Source organism: Abramis brama (assembly GCF_963993115.1).
Source record: "Abramis brama genome assembly, chromosome: 20".
Classification (NCBI taxonomy): Eukaryota; Metazoa; Chordata; class Actinopteri; order Cypriniformes; family Leuciscidae; genus Abramis; species Abramis brama.
In genome coordinates, this window is record NC_139982.1 from 33,552,599 (window position 1) to 33,572,818 (window position 20,220).

Below are 20,220 nucleotides of genomic sequence, written 5' to 3' on the forward strand. Positions count from 1 at the left end.
ATTTTGACACGAATATTCTTATTAATAAATGACATTTTGATGTTTGAAAGTCTAGGTTTTGACATAAATGCAGATATAATGTATATTGTATTTTTTTTAATCGATTTTCAAAAATTGCACCTGTCAATACAGAACGAAATATTCTGTAGCCTATTTAGCCGTCAATAGCCTACTCCTTAAACTACATTTAGCAGTATTGTTTGTTTGATCTGACTACAGCACTTTAAAGCTAAATGTAAAAAAATAAAAAAATAATTGTATTTAAGTTTTAATTTAAACTTGAATTAAATGTATTTGAAAGCTGGCCAAAGCTTGGCACTTTGCGCTGTTTAGTTTCAAAAGTTTTTATGAAGACAAAGTAATATCAAACTTCATTTAATTTGTTATTTCTTTTCTTTTAAATTGTATGTCTACTGCAATCACAAAGGAAAAAGTCAACTACATTTACATACTGTGAATCGTTTTTTGAATCGAGAATCGATTTTGAATCGAATCTTGAGACTAAAAATTGGTATCGAATCGAATCGTGAAATTTTCTGAATCGTGCACCCCTAGTGTTAATAATGCCCATCTTCAGAAAACAATCCCAATATGAACGGTTGTGTGAACTGCAGAGAACAAACTCACTGAAGATCAGACTGTTTCTCACAGAAAACAAACCGGATCATTGTGACAAACACAGACAGTAACGTGAGGCATCAATGCTGTTCATCTCCACAGGGTTTCAGGGACAGAGAAAGTGTTTTCTCTCAGTACAGCTCTACTCTAATCATGATCACACGCTCTTTACTGATGGAGATGTTCAGAGCAGATGAAGGGTTCATGTCTTACTTCTGTTCTCGGCTGTTGAGTCAGTCTTCTTTGTGTTTGAGAGACTCTGGAAATGATCATCTCTGGGTTTCTGTGTCTTCTGGATCTGAAATATGACAGTGCGAGTCAAGTTATCACAACTAAGGCTGGGCGATATACCGATATTATCATATCGAGATATATTTTGAAACAGATGTGATATTGTACCTATACCGTATCTGTATTATAGTTGTGCAAAGATTGTTGTCTTTTACAATGCCACCTGCTTTCCTCTACTTGCAATGCCACACTACTAAAACAGAAGTTATTCTCTACTTTAGTTCATACACTGCTATTTTACTTGCTGATATCAGTGCACATTTGCCACAGAACTCACATGTCCGTAGTTTAGAGGGGCAAGTCCTACCAGCATAGCCTAGAAATCTAGACGCACCCTAGCGGCAGCAAAATGTATTTTGCAGCCAGGGTAGTCTAGCAACTCTCCATTGACTTTTGAGCTGCAAAAACCTAAATTGGGTCAGGCCAATCACAACGTGTATAGAGTAGGCGGGGCGGGCTTAACATAATGACGACAGAGTTGCGAGGGTTCCTGCTACTTGAAAACAAAGAATGGCTGCTGCTGCTGGAGAACAGTCTTTCGAATCGGCATTGGTCGCGACTCTGGAGGACTTGGGAGTTAAGTTTTTCTTTGAGGAAAGAGCAAAGAACGGCACTTAAGTCATTCTTAAAAAAAGGAAGATGTGTTCGTAGTTTTGCCGGCCAGATATGGCAAAAGTTGAATCTATCGACTAGCTCCGCTGTTGGGAAAACGCTCTGGTTGGTTGAAGAGCTGTCATATTGCGTGCAGAGGGAATTTGAAAGACAGCCGTTTATCCCACCCCTCGGATTGAGCCGTGTCTATGGGGAGTTGCCAGACCTAACATCTTGATGTAGGTCTGGCTTGCCAGGCTACTACCAGCGTACTGAGATGTCAAATTGCGTACTTGCTAAGCAAAATGCATACATATTGGCAGGTTTGTGTCACGTTGGGCGCTGTGCTGGCTACATGCAGAAATGAAAGCAGACAGCTCCAGCCTAATATTACCAGAGCCCGTCTACGGAGAGCCTTGGCACTTCCTATTAGCCCCATTGTATCGATCTTGGTTGCAGTTCCATTAGAATTCCACTGGAGGTGATCGCGGACGAGTGCAGACTGAATGGGAGTCTATTGGGCTAGACCATAGATATCATATAAAGGCTAGATGTCTTAAGGCGGAGTCACTTCCGGCATCACCGGCGGCCATCTTACCACAGGGCTCTGTGAATTAAGGTGAGTGATCAGCACGCACACAAATCCTCTTATCTCGCTGAAATCTTGACGGATTTACAAACGGTTTGGTTTCTTACAAACGTCATTAACGTGGCTATAATTCTTTCATATGGAAGTCCATTTGTATAATTATTCATATGCATGTAGTGTCATAGCTACATCTCTGACGTTTATAACAAACCAAACTGTTTGAAAATCGGTAGAAAATTGAGCAAGTTATGGTTATTTAAAAGTACATGCACCATGTTATGCGTGAGCGAGCACCCTGTGGTAAGATGGCCGCCGTGTGCGGACGTCGACCTCCATTGGCCAGCAGCGCGGATGAGACATCTAGCCTTTATATGATATCTATGGGCTAGACGGCTAAATTCGTCTCTTTCACCCGATTGCCGTTGAGAAATCTCAGATTTGATTGTAGGTTTTGCAAGTTCAACATGGGTTATAGGTCGAAAGTTGAATGAACGAGTACTCATGTCCTTTGGATTTCTTACAGGTTGAGTTGTTGTTGCCCATAACACGCTAGCATTCTGCTAATGAACGCTGATTGGTCAGTGAAGGACTGATAACGACCAGAGATACCGCTTGATGGCATCGTGGCATCCGAAGCGGGACCAGAAACAAACAAAACAAAAACTCTTCCAGCACGTGTGTTTACCTGTGTCAGCTGTGTTGTCGATGCCTCGAGAGAAAACAAAGTGCAGAGCGCGAAAGCACCAGAGTGACTGAAGGATTGCCGTGAAGCAATATCTCTGGTCGTACGATGTGTATGACGTCATTGACATTTTAAGACTTTTTAAAGCAAATAAGTGACTCCCGTGTTCTAACACCCAGCAATGTGTAATTTCTTTGCATCTCCTTTCGAATACAACATTCAAATTACTAGACAAAAAATTATATCCTGAGAAAAGTGGATTTTGATGGGTATAGCGCCATAGACCTCCATTCATTCTGTACTCGCCTGCGAGCGCCCCCGCATGGACAGAGACGTGTTACTACAGCCAGTCCAGAAACCGGAAGTAACCAGAGAGTGCCAATCGACCTATGGCTAAGCCACGCCCCCTCCACTCACAAACAGTCAACATTCGGTAACAGGCGCTATGGCAGCTGTCACAGTAGGAGACATTTCACAGGAGGCAATTGATGATTTTTGGAGACAGAAAGATTATATATCATCTCGAAGTCACCAAAAGGGCCTTAACTATGCATTGGAGGGTTATATTAATAATTTTATTGTTGAGAAGGTCGATAAGCTTCAGCTCCATACAAAGATTTACAGGTGACAGTGTAAACGTTATAGTTTGGTGCTATTTCGCTTCAAACGCTTGCTTTAATTATTCGCGTCTTATTCGCTTTAGACGCGCGAATGGATTCAAAATGTTCAAGCTTCGAACTAGACGCGATACGCGCGAATTTGACGCTCTATTCGCGTTTGGTGTGAACGCAGCATAATGAACAGGCTGCGATGTCAAGATTGCAATGCTGGAATGCGTGTGTGTGTCAGAGAGAGAGAGGCGTGGGCGCGATCGAACGTTCATACAGGACATCATTAAAACTGCAAAGTGTTTAGCCTACTTATATTTGTGTAAAACACAACATTGTGTTAGATACGTGAATAAAGCTAAGTGACATGATGTAACGTTACAACGCAGCTAGAAGCTAGGCTAATGTTAGCCTAATGTTACATTAGAGATGTTAAAGATAACGTTCAAATACGTTGTTGACTTGCCTTAGAACAGATGTAGACATCCTTGTTTAATTTATCCACGTTTAGTTGGTGTTGTGGTCTACCGCATAACTTAATCCAGAGCAGACACTTATCTCGGTTGAGATGTGGTTTGGGAAAGAGTAAAAAAATTCACACCGTCGCCCAGCCTCTCAGGATACCTAGTTTCGGAGTTGCATGTACCCCATGCACACCGTTTGACCATTTTAAACTTAAAATGACAAGAAAAAACATATAAAAACGAATGAAAACTGACTAACTGCAATGCATTTCAATGGACGTGGAAGCAGAGAATGTCCGAGTGTATTGGGTTAGCTATGCACACTATGATTGGCTCATCGCGTTTGGGGGCGTGGCTTAGCCATAGATCAATTCTCTTCCTATTAGACATTCTCTGATATTATTGAAGGCAGCTGAAAACAGACATTCATGCGTAAAATGTTTAACCCGTTTGCGTTCATCCACAAGGAGGGAAAATTCATTTTCTTTCACAGGGTCTTTCATTTTCCAGGTTTTCCAGGACGCGTGGGAACCCTGCCAACACTGCTGAATAACAGCAGAATAACAGAATATCATTATTAAATTAAATTTATAAAACGGATAGTTCCGGTCCTTGATTCTGACTGGTTGAGCCGCGTTCAAAGCCGTTGTAAATGACTCCACAAACACACACCTGTGACTGCATTACACTAGTGTTACTACACATCTGCTGTTTGTGACTCTTTGTTGCTGCATGTGTTGCTTAGCATAAATAAATGATCATCATACCTCTGTGACAACTTCAGTGACGTCACTGTATACGGTGTAGTCGAGTTTCCCCAGCGCTGCACATCTGATCTCATACTCAGCTTCTTCTCTCAGATCAGTCAGAGTAACTGTGAGTTGATCCTTCAGCACAGGTTTAGATCTCCAGAATGTGTCCTGCTTACGTTTGTACAGTATTCTGAGCTCCACTGTTTCAGGACAAGATGGAGGAACCTTCAGATCCACACTATTATCTTTGACCTCTTCAGTGATTGGACAGGCTGGTTTGGATGGAGGAATGAAGCAAACGGCTTCATCACATTCACTTTCATACAGCAGAATGCAGGAACCTGGATTATTCTTCATTTCCTTTGAGGACACAATGAACTTGGCTGGTTTACGGTCTTTCGAATCAATCAAGTTCTTAAATATCTTCAAGTTGCTCCTCAGTGTCTTTTGGATCTCAGGAGTGAGCCAAGACTTCTGCTCTGGATCAGGGCTGTTCTCATCAGTTGTTCCTTTAGTTAAAGGATTCAGATAGACCTTTTGTTGAAGAAGGAGCACGTCTGAGCAGTTCAATGATGTGAATGTGTAACAGACCAGATTTCCAAATTCCAGATCCATCAAGATCAGATCCATGTTGTCTTCTACCTGTGCACCAGCATCCTTCAGCTGTCTGAGGACTAATTTAATGAAATTAGACTCTGTTTCTCTCTCTTTCAGCCACTCTGCAAGGTCACTGAATGGAGATTCATCATGCTTTTGTAGAAGATCATTCAGGTCAGTTTCCTTCTTCACGTCTCCACGGATGTTTGGCAGCAGAGAGCCGAGTTTCTTCATGAGTCTCAGTTTGTACATGTAGCAGTTTTGCTTCATTTGCAGGATTTTATCATGAAGTGCAGTAAAAGTTGAAGCAGGCGAGTCTTCCAGAAGATCACTGCATTTCATCTCAGTTATATTTAAACTCTCAACCACTGATTCAATCGCCATGATTAGATCCATGCTGATGTCTCTCTGAAGCTTGGAAGCTTTTGAGAGAAGTTTGTCCAGAGGAAAAAGCCAAACCCTCAGAGGAACCGCCAGCTCTTTCTTTTCTCCCAGCAGGTTTGGAAGATCAGCGAAAACCTCCAACGCATCTTCAAAAGAGGCCGGGTTAGACGGTAGCTGGAAGTCGCCATAAAACGTGCATGTGAATTTTTGGACTGCGTTCTTCTGAGCGTCATTCATCTTCAGATTAACGTTTGCATCTACTGAAATTAATTTGAGCTTCTCAAAGGCCACTTTTGCTTCTCCTTCTACTGTCTTTATTTCCTCATCTGATGAAACTTCTCTATCAAACACAAAGCAGGCGTCTGCTCCATACAGCACTGCTGTCACCACGTGTGTCGCTGCATCATTATCAAACACCTCGTGATGAACTATATTTTCCGGTCTCAAGTGGTTCATGGTCAGTTCTTCAAACCTGCTGGTTGAATGATAATGAAGCGTCAGTCTCTGCTGTTTGAAAGACTTCTTGGTGTCGTTGAGATATTTGGCTGCTCCAGTGACATTGACGAGTCCACCTAAAACACTCAGTTTCAGAGAGCCGTCAATGTTCAGTAAGCTTGATTTGTCCTGAATGGAGTCTGAAGCCGTGACTTTGAAATTTGTGTTAATTTGGGGACGGACTCGTAGACTCTGCTTTAGCTTTTCTTGATCCCACAGTATGATTCCTGCAAAAGTATACAGCGTTTAATACAGTCGAGTCAATATTTATGTCTATAAACACAATATTGATTAAATGATCCCACTGTAGGACTATGTACATCTGTTACTGAAAAAACCTTACTGAACTAACCTTGAACATAAAAAAATAAAAAACATTCATACACCGATCCATGCCCAAACTGCGGGGGGGGACTGACCTACCTTGGGCTCACGACCAAAGACAGGACCAGAGGGCTAGTGTCGCTCACATCATCCCCCTCCGAGAAGCAGGTCGCAGAGGAGGCGTGAGGTGAGGAAAAACATGATCTCAGGGAAGTGATTTAATGTAGACACTTACAGCGCTCTAGAATTGTTGAGGGTAAAAAAACTACCCTCCTTCCCTTGGAGGCTGATAACATCAGCCCTCATTCTTTAATTTAGTTTTTTTTTCACTATTTAGCGCTACTGCTTTCAGTAACCCCCTCATAGGACGGCTTCCTTAAGAGTAGCACAGTCATGCCTCCTCTCATTCTAGAGAATTATCCAGTTAAGGCCTTTACTATCTAGAGCTCTTTCTTAAAACAAGCCTGTTGTTAGAGTGTTGTTAGGCTATCGCTCATCTATTGAGAGTTGTTCAGTTGAAGCCTCCACTCCCTGAGCGAACCACTGGGATTGTGAATTCGAATAGCCTAGCTCTCTTTGCTAAAGGCCTCTACTCTCTTAATGTTGGCAATATGGAGAGGCATGGCTCTCTGTGAGCATCCTCGTTAAGCAGCCTTAGCATGAGGTAATATTACCTCCTCTCGTTTAGAGAATCTTCCTGCAGAATTCTGCAATCCCTGACCTCCGCCTGGATAGCTTTGTCCAGTGGCATGATTCTCTGAGAGCTCTGTTCTTGGTAGGGCTGTCTCTAGTATAATACATAGTTAGGCCTCCTCTTGTGCAAGTCATCCTGTTGAGTCCTCCGCCCATCAGAGACCCCCTTTTCCAGCTGAGCTCTCTTAGGCTGAACATGGGTGATACTGCCCTTTCCTGAGAAGGGCCTTATACTAAGTACTCCTTAGAATTCAGTGTATTTTTGTATCAAGTAACAAGGCTCTCTGTAAGCCTCCCTGATAGGTTAAGTCTAGTGTATTAGCTAATAGTCCCTTCAATTAGAGGGTCATTAAGTTGAGTACTTTGTTTCTTAGGGCTCCGCACCATCTGCAGTATAAAGCTGTTAGGCTGTCCGTGAGCCTCCTTAAGATACTCCTGTAGGCTAAGATTGGCACTTTGCATACTGAGCCTCTAACAAGGTGAGTACCAAACTTAGCCTACAGAAGGATCTTAAGAAGGCTCACGGACAGCCTAACAACTTGCTCTCTACAGCCCATATAGCAGTATTGTCTTGTGATGGGCTTTCAGCCTCCTGGATGAACTGTTTTTGGGCCGAGCCTGTGTAGTGCTCCCCTCGTTTGAGAGGGTTGATATGCTAAGTGCTACGCTCCCTGGGGATAGTTAATGGTAGGTCTGCTAGGGCTTCCTTTAACAACATAATTATGTCAAATTGAAGGACTTTCTGTAGGCCTCCTTGATAAACTTACTCCAGTGAGTCGGTCAGTTCTCCCCTCATTCTAGAGGCTGATCATGTAGAGTTCTCCTCTGCAAGTCAGAGCAGAGTTTTCAGAGTTACTCCCCTCGCATGGGGGGTCGATATGCTAAGTTTCTGCTTTCTAGCACTTCTGTCTCTGGAATCCATTGTGAAGTGGTTACTGCCTGTTGCAATACCTTCTCATTGGAGGCCTCTGAATCTAGAGATTCTGCTTAGGCAGACAGGTTGTAGGCTGACCAGGCTGATGGTGAATCTGGTCATAGGCTGTCGCTGACAAATACAATTGTCGCTTCAGACATCAGTCACGCTGAAGCGTTCCCCATAGCATTTCATTAGACATAGTGTCTCGTTTCCCTTCTCAATGAACCTAGAGATCTAGAGTTAACTCGCCCCAATAACTCTCTCTCTGATTTAAGGATCCGCACCCGATGGTCAAATTACAATTATTCTGTGTTGTTACACGTGATTAAATGGATGATTGTCACCTTCAACAGCAGATTTGGCGACGGTTGATGCGCACATCTTTAATGGTAACATAATACACTGATTAATGAGCGCTGCTTTTAAATGAACATTTCTTTAAAACAAAATTTATTTGACAGATTTTCATTTTCTTAATGTCATAAACAAGCTTTACTCCCTTGAAACTTGAACTGGAATGACACTGTTTCTTCACTTTAGAAGAAAAATTTTAAATTGAGGATGTGGTGCATCGTGATATCGAATTGAACTGAATCGTTGACATGATAATCGTAATCGAACCGAACCGTGAGACCAGTGTCGGTTCACACCCCTGTGCTAAAAGCACCTTTGACTTTATTCTTCTCTGATTCACTAGAGGCACAAAGACTTGCCGCAGCACTTTCCTAAACATCCGCTCTTCAAGATGCACGTGGAAATTTGGCTGATCTGTGACGCGATCTCGAGCAGCAGCGCAAACTAAAAAAATCTAATATTTGATGTTTTTTTAAAAGTTGTAGATTTAAGTAGCAAATGAGAATCTATAAATTTAAATTTTGAAACAAAGGTCTTAATAGTTTTCAGTTTTATTGAAGGTAATTAAAGCAACAGTTTTTCAATAACAGAAGAATATGTAAAAGTATGTATTTGGGGCAAAAGCACAATAATAAACATGATAATAAATATCTGACTGACTTTTACAGTTGTGGACATGATTAGATTCAGATGGGAAATATCATATATTAAGTTCAGTGTCCACCTTAGAGATAATATCCATATTTATAATGAAACAATCATATTTAAAAAATATGATAATAATTATATAATATAATTTAAATACAATGTATTGTTACTACTGTAAATCTATATTAAATTATTATGGGATCTCCTTCAATGCTTTCAGAATCTTAACTTTTTAAAATATATTGTTATTAACATATTTTAATGATAGGATATTTATTTAACAAAAATGAATTATTTTATTTATCAAAAAAAAAAAAACTGAAAATAGTACAAACTTTTCTAAAGTGATTATTTTGAACAAATATTAATTTGGACATCATTAAAAACACATTATTTTAGCTACAGTATTTGTATCAATAGGCTACTGTGTGTGTTTTGCCTCAGGCTGTTTTTCCCTGTGTGTTTGTGGGATAAAAGACAAACCTCGCCACCTCATACATTTATAAGAGTTTTAAACTAAATTAACCACTATGATTTATTTAAACACAAAATCTGTTGCTCCAATGTTCAATACAAACATATTTTTCTTCTGCATTTGGGAATAGTAAAAAGGCACATTTGTCTTAAGGTGTGCCTTTAGGCCCGTAGTACATTATTTCAGCGATGAATCTTTGAGCCAGTGTGTAATTCTCTCAGAAATGAAATCTTCTTTCATCATGTCTGTTCGCTTAACGTTACCCGTCGTCCTCTTCAGATCTTCAGAAAGTTTATCTCGTGTTTGACGCCTATTTCTTTTTGTGATTTATTGGGGAAATTAGTTTACCTAATCAGAAGATTAACAAATCGCATTACGTCTCTAATGGTGCGTTCACACCGGACGCGAATAGCGCGTCAGGCGCGAGTGATTTCAATGTTAAGTCAATGCAAAGACGCGTTACGCGCGTAAAAAATTCCTGCGGCGCGAATGAGGCGTTTAGCGCGGCGCGGTAGACGCGAATTCGCCTCATTCGCGCGTCAAGTTCGCGCGAAGAACTTAAGCGCGTTACGCGCGAATGATTTTATTAGTGCTATTTGTGCATTCACGCGTTTGACGCGAATTCGCGTCTGCCGCCCGAGTTGAAAAATCTGAACTTCTGCGTCAATTCGCGCCGCGTTAACCAATCAGGAGCCTACTTGCATGCTGCTGTCACGTGGTGAAGTGACAGTTTATAAATGTTTGGCCTCAATAAATTATTTTGTAATATGACTAAAATGCACAATAAAGCAAATAAAAACATAAAACTCGATTTCAATATATGAGAGACACTCATTTTGTATTGAATGCTATTTATTCCATATTCTAGATTATATGAAACTTTATTAATCTAATGTAAAGACAACAAACACAATATAAAAACTTTTCAAAAAAATCACAGGACAGGTTTCACTTTTGGAGGCTGGCTCCATTTATTATCAAAACAAAAATAAATGACAGATTAGGTGCGTGAGAGGGTGAACCTCGCGCCGGGCTGCACAGCGCGGGCTCGCCATGCAGAGACCACTCGAGGCCGAGGCTTATACGGCCTACGCTGTCCTCGTCAGCGTCCTCACCCTTAGCCACAAATCCAAACACATATTATTATAACATACCTGAACTGTTTTCTTTCCGTGGTTGTTCTCTCCTCGGAGGCTCGGACTGTTTTCTAAAGTGTGTCTTTAACACGTAACAGCAGAAACAGAGGTGAAGTTTGACTCTCTCCGCTTCCCGTAGTGACACTCGCGCGGCGTTTGCTTTTTTTTTTTTTTTTTTTGAACTTTTTTTATTATTATTTTTTATTGCATTTTCAAAATTACAGAATTCAATATCAAGTTTCTTTTTGGTAAGTATAACTTGAACCGATAATAAAATAAAATAAAATAAATAACCAAAAAAAAAAAAAAAAAGAAACTTAAAAATAAAAGTAAGGGGCATCACAAACATAGGCTATGTTCCTAAATTCATTTAGCAGAGATACAGATCTTTGGGCTTTTCGATTTTTTAAAAACTTTACAGACTCTAAATACATTTTATATGCCGCTTTAAAATGAGCAAACTTGGGTTTTGAGTTACTCCATTTAATTTGATGAATATAAAATTTTACTAATAACAAAAACAAATCGATATTTTTCTTTTGGAAAAATCATATTCATTTGTATGAAGTAAGACAGATGGCAAATTTAAGACTAGGTTGCAGTTCATTTTAACACCTAGAAATTGAAGAACAGGGACATTAAAAAAATAAGTGCACAATAGACTCTCTTTCACAATTACAAAAACAGCAAATGATAATCAATATCCAGATGAACAAGCTCTAATGTGTCTTTCACAGGATATATTCTGTGAGCAATTTTAAATGACACTTCTGTGGTTTTATTTGTTACACACCGGCTAAGAACTCCACAGAAATATTCCCACTCAAATGAAGGAAACATATGAACACAAACACATTTAGATGGAGGAGAAGAGATATTGACAAAAGCAGATCTATTCCATTGGTTTCTGCATTTATCATTAATTAAATCAAGTTTATCTAAAAACAAATGTTTGGAGAGTTGGAGACTTTTCTTCCTGCAATGTTACACCAAGTGCCCTGATTTAATCGAGATACAATCTTTCAGTAATACTCAGAAACTGACCATCATAACTCCTCAACTGACCAACTCATAGCATATCAGACTCAAACCAATCTCTAAAAAATAAAGTTTTTCTTTGGTGTGTGATTTACTTATTATTCCAAATAAAAAAGGAGTGAGGAGAGAAGTTATGTTTAAAAGCCAAACACCATGTCAGAAAGACTTGCTTGTGAAAATTAGATAAAGAAAGAGGGATTTCGTTCATTGTCAAACACTATTTGTCTGTAATACTAGAAGCTCTTTCTCACAAATTAATCATGAACAAAAAGACTATTATCCAATTTATTTTTTTAAAGGACTCCATTAAGAAGAGCTGTATTTCAGAGCTAGAATACAACGTTTTATAAAATTCTATATGTTTTGAAATTGTAGATAAATCATATGTGACAGAATTATTCATGCGTAATTTATTAATCGATAATCTTTCACCATTTCTTTATTCCAAAGAATATCTTGTTTTCTTCCCCATTCTCGAGCCTCTTTCCTCTGGGACGTATGAAAGCAGATTTGGCCTTTTCCTCACAATGTTTAATATAAATTCCCTTGTAATTTGATGAGATTTTGAGCTTGTTCCTCTAGATCTGTCTATCACACACCAAACTCTTGTTCCTCTAGATCTGTCTATCACACACCAAACTCTTGTTCCTCTAGATCTGTCTATCACACACCAAACTCTTGTTCCTCTAGATCTGTCTATCACACACCAAACTCTTGTTCCTCTAGATCTGCTCTATCACACACCGAACTCTTGTTCCTCTAGATCTGTCTATCACACACCGAACTCTTGTTCCTCTAGATCTGCTCTATCACACACCAAACTCTTGACGATGGCCTGCATTTTGGCCCGTTTATTTAAGCTAAACTCCTCACTTTATACTTCATAAAATCCCACGGCAGCCCATATTGGTTATTAATTACACCCTGTTTATAGTATTTATCAATTATTTTTAAGACCTCACACTTAAATTCATCATTTAATAATAAAGAATTGTTTAAAATCCAGTATCCACTTCTTTCTATTGTCATTAGTGGTGATAAAGATGCAGATTTGTGGTCAGTAAAAGCTGCGGGATCAGTTGTAATGTTGATGTCGACTCCTCTGATATTAACCATAAATCTATTGGAGACCGCAAAGATAAATCACTATTCTGTCGTGTATACATGAGTTTTCGGGGGTTCATTTTCCACCAGATATCAACAAGACCGAAGTTATAGACCCAGAGATAATCTGCTGTCATCTCTTACACCTTTGGGAGGCCATCATCTATGCTACTATCTGACTACATTAAAATCATCCTCAAGAATACATTTTGTATTCATGTATTTAGTTTTTCTGCAATTCGTTTTTGTAATTCATGAAGTAAAATCAGATTTGTAGATTTGCAATAGTACCATAAATATTAGCAATAATGTATTGATTTTGAGAGTCCTCTAATATGATCATCAGCCACCGTCCATTATTATTACTCTCCTTATGAAGGATTTTGCCCCTGAAATGCCCTCTGGGAATAGCGCCCCCTGCTGGTGTATTTGTACCATGACTCAACACATGTCCTGACCCCACTGACTCTTTGTAATCAGAACAAAAACTGTCCATGGATCTGGTTTAACTGTTTAGCACCTCCCACATTATATAACATTATATAACAGTCTAAACAAATGAGTTATTAACACAGAAATGTCATTAAGACGTTGCGTCAGCTGTCGAACTTCAAGTAGGCCGGGAGCCAGGTCCACTCCTCAGGATGTTTTTGCTACCTTTTTTTCACTATTATTTCCTATTATCTTATACCTTGGGCCATCACAAGTTGATAATGACCACCCCCAACTCGGCCCCGTTTGGTCTCAGGGGCCAAAAAACACCCTTTTTGGAAAAAGCTTTTGGCGGAATGATGTAATTGTGAATATAAAGGTACTGCAGCTACATAAATGGCCATATAACCCTAAAATTTTGCATGGTGTATCCTGACACATAGGGGAAACTAGCAGAAAAAGATTCTGGGCATTGCTGCCTTTTTTCTGTCAAATATCACCCTCAACATACCCCAAAAGACTAAAAAATGGCTGTCCGCCTGACAAATTGTCATCAAAAGTGATCATTTTCAAGCATTTTATTATATATATCACTGCCTAAAATGTATATGAAAAACTTCCCAAGTTTATAAGCTTCAATTTAAGTCCAAGATGACCATTCTATCTAGAGGATTATAGCTGGTGTAACCAAAGTTCTCCACTGTACCTCAAATCGGAGAAAACAGTATTTTCAAGCATTACCATTCCTTATGGGTTCCATAAGTCCACAAAGTCCTCGCAACACAAGGAATAAAGATGACTCTAGTGTGTAGTCTGTTATCAAAAAACCTTCAATAGAGTAAACGTTAGTAACCTTCTGTACAGGTAAACATTCTTTACAGCCAAATGGCGAAACTAAAATACAGCTCAAACATAAAATAGAAAACATTTATTTGGTTATTAGATCTTTTTGCTGCTTATCCATGCTGTACTTTGATGACTGGTCATGTTAGTGTGTTGTATTAGTGTAGAATATAAACTCTTAATCATCATTTTCCTCATCTTCTTCTATATTTATATGGATTTCATCAGTTTTTGGAGCCAAGCACTTCGATGTGTTCTACATACCTTCAAGGAGATTGTGAAACTGAGCGAGCTTCTTCTTCTTCAGACCTCTCCACACTGGTGCGGGTGACAGCACAGCAGTGCGAGCGGTCTTTATTCTCTCACTTTCTTTTTTTTTTGCTTTTGTTTTGACTTGAGCAAACAAAAGCTGTTCTCACAGCTGGTAAGGTGCGCTTGAGAGCACTCAAAGGCAAGGTGGTCGAGAACTTTGCCCAGCAGAAACTGGCTGAAAAGCAGACTGAGACCATCAAGCACATCCTGCTGCGGCGGTCAGCTGCTGCCTCCACCCCATTGCCCGCAGCCCCTCAGTCTGCTCGTCGCCGGGGCGGCCTTCTGTGTCTGCCCTCGCTCCCGCGCTGCAGCAGCAGCCTCCACCTAAGTGGAGCCAAGGAGCCAGTCGCAGGCAGGCAACCCCCTACCCGTCCAGGCCCCTGCCAAGCAGGGCGGTAAAGCCAAGAGCAAGCAGCCCTAGGACGGGCGACCCGGAGATAGATTGGGCCATTCACTCCACTACAGTGAGAGCAGCCGATGCCCATGTCTTGCGAGCAGAGATCCCAGTCCTACTAGGACGCGATAGAGCCAGTCCCTCCAGCCGATAGGAGGTCAGGGCACTACAGTCCCTACTTTATTGTACCCAAGAAATGTGGTGGGTTCAAAATGCTCATGCAGAAACGCATTTTCGAATGCATCCATCCCCAAGATTGGTTTGCAGCGATCGACCTGAAGGGTCGACGCGTACTTTCATGTCTTGATTCTTCCTCGACACAGGCCATTTCTGCGCTTTGCGTTCGAGGGTCGAGGATATCAGTAGAAGGTCCTGCCCTTCGGGCTATCCCTGTCTCCCCGTGTCTTCACAAAAGTCACGAAGGGGACCCTTGTTTCCATGAGAGAACAGGGTGTGCACATCCTGAACTATTTCGACAACTGACTCATATTAGCACACTCTCGAGATCAGTTATGCGAACACAGGGACCTCGTGCTCAGGCACCTCAGCCAGTTGCGTCTTCCGGCCAATTGGGAGAAGAGCAAACTCACCCCCAGAGGATCTCTTTTCTCGGTATGGAGTTGGATTCGATCACACAGACAGCACGCCTCACAGAGCAAACGCGCTCAGTCGGTGCTGAACTGCTTGAACACCTTCAAAGGTAGGACCCTGTGCAAAGTCAGGGAGGACGAGGAGCAGGTCCTTCTGGTGGCCCCCTATTGGCCCACCCAGACCTGGTTCCCAGAAATCATGCTCCTCGTGACAGTCCCTCCCATTCCTCTGAGGAAGGATCTTCTGACTCAGAGACAGGGCACCCTATGGCACCAGCGTCCGGACCTCTGGAAACTCAATCTCTGGTTCTAGGTGACTTACCCCCATAGGTACTTAACACCATCACTTCTGCACAGACGCCGTCCACGAGACGTGTGCCTTGAAGTGGAACCTGTTCGTCAAGTAGTTTTCTTCTCGCCGAGAGGACCCCCGAAGATGTTCAATAGGGTCCGTGCTTTCCTTTTTGCAGCAAGGGTTGGAGCGAAGGCTGTCTCTATCCACCCTCAAAGTACATGCTGCTGCCATTTCAGCTTATCACGACCACATAGATGGCAAATCAGTTGCCATCTATGTGCCATCTATGGAAAGCACGAACTGGTCGTCAGGTTCCTTAGGGGGGCGAGAAGGTTAAACCCTCCTTGTCCCCCCTCCATAATCTCTTGGGACCTTTCCCTGGTGCTTCAAGCTCTTCAGGATGCTCCCTTTGAGCCTTTGAAGTCAGTAGACTTAAAGCTTCTCTCTTTGAAGATTTTGCTGCTGATTGCACTGGCCTCTATCAAGAGGGTAAAATTACTTAAGTATACTTCATAAAATGAACATGAAGACATGCACTTTTATGATGAAGAGATGCACTTTTATGATGGATAGATGCACTTTTATAATGGATAGATGCACTTTTATGATGGATAGATGCACTTTTATGATGGATAGATGCACTTTTATAATGGATAGATGCACTTTTATGATGGATAGATGCACTTTTATGATGGATAGATGCACTTTTATAATGGATAGATGCACTTTTATAATGGATAGATGCACTTTTATGATGAGAGATGCACTTTTATGATGGAGAGATGCACTTTAATAATGGATAGATGCACTTTTATGATGGAGAGATGCACTTTTATGATGGAGAGATGCACTTTTATGATAGATTGATGCACTTTTATAACGGATAGATGCACTTTTATGATGGACAGATGCACATTTATGATGGAGAGATGCACTTTTATGATGGATAGATGCACTTTTATAATGGATAGATGCACTTTTATGATGGACAGATGCTCTTTTATAATGGATAGATGCAATTTTATAATGGATAGATGCATTTTATGATGAGAGATGCACTTTTATGATGGAGATATACTCTTTTATAATGGATAGAGACACTTTTAAGATGGATAGATGCACTTTTATGATGGACAGATGCTCTTTTATAATGGATAGATGCACTTTTAAGATGGATAGATGCTCTTTTATAATGGATAGATGCACTTTTATAATGGATAGATGCACTTTTATGATGGAGAGATGCACTTTTATGATGGAGAGATGCACTTTTATGATGGAGAGATGCACTTTTATAATGGATAGATGGACTTTTATAATGGATAGATGCACTTTTATAATGGATAGATGCACTTTTATGATGGATAGATGCACTTTTATAATGGATAGATGCACTTTTATGATGAAGAGATGCACTTTTATGATGGATAGATGGAATTTATGATGGATAGATGGTATTTTTCGGATGGAGAGATGGACTTTTATGATGGAGAGATGGACTTTTATGATGGATAGATGGACTTTTATAATGGATAGATGGACTTTTATGATGGAGAGATGGACTTTTATGATGGATAGATGGACTTTTATAATGGATAGATGGACTTTTATAATGGATAGATGGACTTTTATAATGGATAGATGCACTTTTATGATGGATAGATGCACTTTTATAATGGATAGATGGACTTTTATAATGGATAGATGCACTTTTATGATGGATAGATGCACTTTATGATGGATAGATGGACTTTTATAATGGATAGATGCACTTTTATAATGGATAGACAATAATAGATTTTTACAGCGATTGAGTCCTGCCGGTTCCATAATGAGACTGGCGCGGCCAGAGACATTTTGGGCGCTGCGGCATATTAAATATATTATAAATAGTTTTTCCACGTGAGAAATACAATGTGTAGCGAGAGGGCGTGACAAAAGACCAAAATTTGTGACTGTCACGTGACACTTGAGAGCCCTGACTGCACTGTAGCAGTTACTGTTACACTGTTTAACCTGCAAGCTAGCTAGCCTGCTTAAAACACCAAGCTTACATTAGCTACTGCTACTATTCCCCACCAATTCACAAGCACAAGAGAAAAAGTATTTTGTACTTACATTTAATACCCCTGGAACTCAATGGAAGTTGATTGAAGATGGCATAGTTGGTAGTGTTGTTATAACCAGTCAACTGAACCAACAATCTTTTCACAATACTGACAAAAGCATGTCAAACTGTTGAAATCCATCAATATTCCATGCATGAGCTACTTTCTGACATTCTAACTGAAAGTGGGTGAATATCAAAATACATGATAGAAACATTTTGTTAAACCACTTACAAGTGTTATGTTTACAACACCATTGACTACACTATTGAAATAATTACTTTTTATTACAACTGTACATGAATAAATAGGCCATTTGGCCCTGGACTAATAGGGTATTCTATTTGTCCATTCTATTGGCTCTATTCTATTTTGAAGACTTGTGCTGGCTGCACAAGTCTAATTTAAGGCTCTCACAAATAAATAGTATGGGTATATTATACATTTTTCTGAGTCATCAGAGTGCTTTGAGTATTGAAGTTGTTGAGTTTTGTGTCCGTGGTGTTCTTTCATGCAACAGGGATAAAAGAAAGCATACAGTTTAGGCGGAAATTGTGAAAAAATGTGTGTTATTTCTGGTATAAAGAAGTCATGTGACCTCTGTGTTTGTCAGACAGATTCAGTACTGGGCTTAAATGAAAGCCTAAAAGGTCCCCTTTCCAACGATACCAAGCACCATATTATAGAATATTGATAATATCCCTAGCATGAGCCTAAACCAGATATACACCAGATTTCAAAAACGGAATTTATTTTAGGGGGTTAGTAACTTCATGAGCTCAAAAAAGTGATTTCGATATCACCGCTGCACTGCTATCGTGATTTTTCTAATACTAGGGGTGTATACCTTGCCAAAAAACAATGATAGCATTTGCCCCCCCGTTGATACCGATGGACCCCCCTGGCTCATGGACTATATGTTTCAATAAGTAATAAATAATGTTTCAATAAATAAGCTAAATCCACCGGCCCTTCTCAACATTTCGATTTAAAGGGGGGGTGAAACACTCATTTTCAGTCAATCTCATGTTAATCTTGAGTACCTATAGAGTAGTATTGCATCCTTCAAATCTCCAAAAAGTCTTTAGTTTTATTATATTTATAAAAAATAAAGATAGGCTGTACCGAGTCTTTCTGGATAAAAACGAGCGGCTGGAGGCGTGCCGTGCCGTGCCGTCAAATTACGCCCCAGCTGACGTCACACAGGCTCATACTCGAAAAAAAAACTTTCAGAAACTTGTGACAAACCGGAAGGAGCATTTTTGGCACAGAAATACTCCTTCAAACGTACAATTTAATTTTTTGAAACATTGTCCATGTTTAGCATGGGAATCCAACTCTTTAACAGTGTAAAAAACTCAGTATGCATGAAATAGCATTTCACCCCCCCTTTAATAATCCGGCCCTTGAATGATGCTAATTGAATAGCCCTGACCTAGGGGCATAACATTGCTCACTTTTCATGCAATTCATTTCATATAATATAGCTCATAAGTCAAGTCTCAACTCTTGTTTAAGACATTGTTCATATGTAAAAAATATGCTTAATCCAATATAGAATGGTAATGCTTGAAATTTCTGTTTTCTCCGATTTGAGGTACAGTGGAGAACTTTGGTTACACCAGCTATAATCCTCTAGATAGAAAGGTCATCTTGGACTTAAATTGAAGCTTATAAACTTGGGAAGTTTTTCATGTACATTTTAGGCAGTGATATATATAATAAAATGCTTGAAAATGATCACTTTTGATGACAATTTGTCAGGCGGACAGCCATTTTTTTAATCTTTTGGGGTATGTTGAGGGTGATATTTGACAGAAAAAAGGCAACAATGCCCAGAATATTTTTCTGCTAGTTTCCCCTATATGTCAAGATACACCATGCAAAATGTTAGGGTTATATGGCCATTTATGTAGCTGCAGTATCTTTATATTCACAATTACATCATTCCGCCACAAGCTTTTCCCCAAAAAGGGTGTTTTTTGGCCCCTGAGACCAAACGGGGCCGAGTTGGGGGTGGTCATTATCAACTTGTGATGGCCCAAGGTATAAGATAATGGGAAATAATAGTGAAAAAAAGGTAGCAAAAAACATCCTGAGGAGTGGACCTGGCTCCTGGCCTAAAGGGAGAAATCTGTTTTCACTCCTTTCTCTCTTCTGCTGCTTGCTTTGGGTCTCTAAAACAATAAATTCATCAGATCTCCATCTTTTCATCGACTCCGTGTCTCCAGCGTTCCTGGCGCGCTCCACCTCTGGCCACCGCCGCTGTCTCGCTGCTCCATCAGCGGCGTCACATCTTCCTCGAACTGCAACTGGTTCCCAGCAAACACAGAGCGTTGGCACAACGTCCCCAACCTTCTAACAGCGTTTTAACAACATGGCCAAAAGGTTGCTATAACTACGTTGTGTGGTGAAGGTTGTTACAGCGTTGTCACAATGTTGACATTGAACCACCGTTCAGGGCCATTGCTGAAGGTTGTGCCGAGG

The 20,220-nt window shown here is 40.2% G+C and overlaps 2 protein-coding genes across 3 annotated transcripts in view; both read right to left on the minus strand.

Moving 5' to 3' along the window:
• The window catches only part of LOC311071290 (stonustoxin subunit beta-like), a gene marked incomplete at its 3' end in the record, with an annotated part of 43,612 nt that extends 32,878 nt beyond the window's left edge, over nt 1–10,734 (minus strand). The window contains exon 1 of one of the 2 annotated variants that reach the window (XM_084095614.1): nt 10,636–10,734. Of the gene's footprint in view, nt 1–9,744; nt 9,761–10,635 lie in introns of those variants that run through there. The other variant, XM_084095613.1, reaches the window with a different exon arrangement.
• On the minus strand, nt 614–7,550 carry LOC311070399 (stonustoxin subunit beta-like; the record flags this gene model as incomplete). The annotated part of the gene is made up of 3 exons (XM_084094225.1): nt 614–916; nt 4,611–6,298; nt 7,451–7,550. The coding sequence occupies 3 exons, from the start codon at nt 7,548–7,550 to the stop codon at nt 821–823; spliced, it is 1,884 nt and encodes a 627-aa protein (XP_083950351.1). The 3' UTR covers nt 614–820.
• Nucleotides 10,735–20,220: the final 9,486 nt, after the last annotated feature.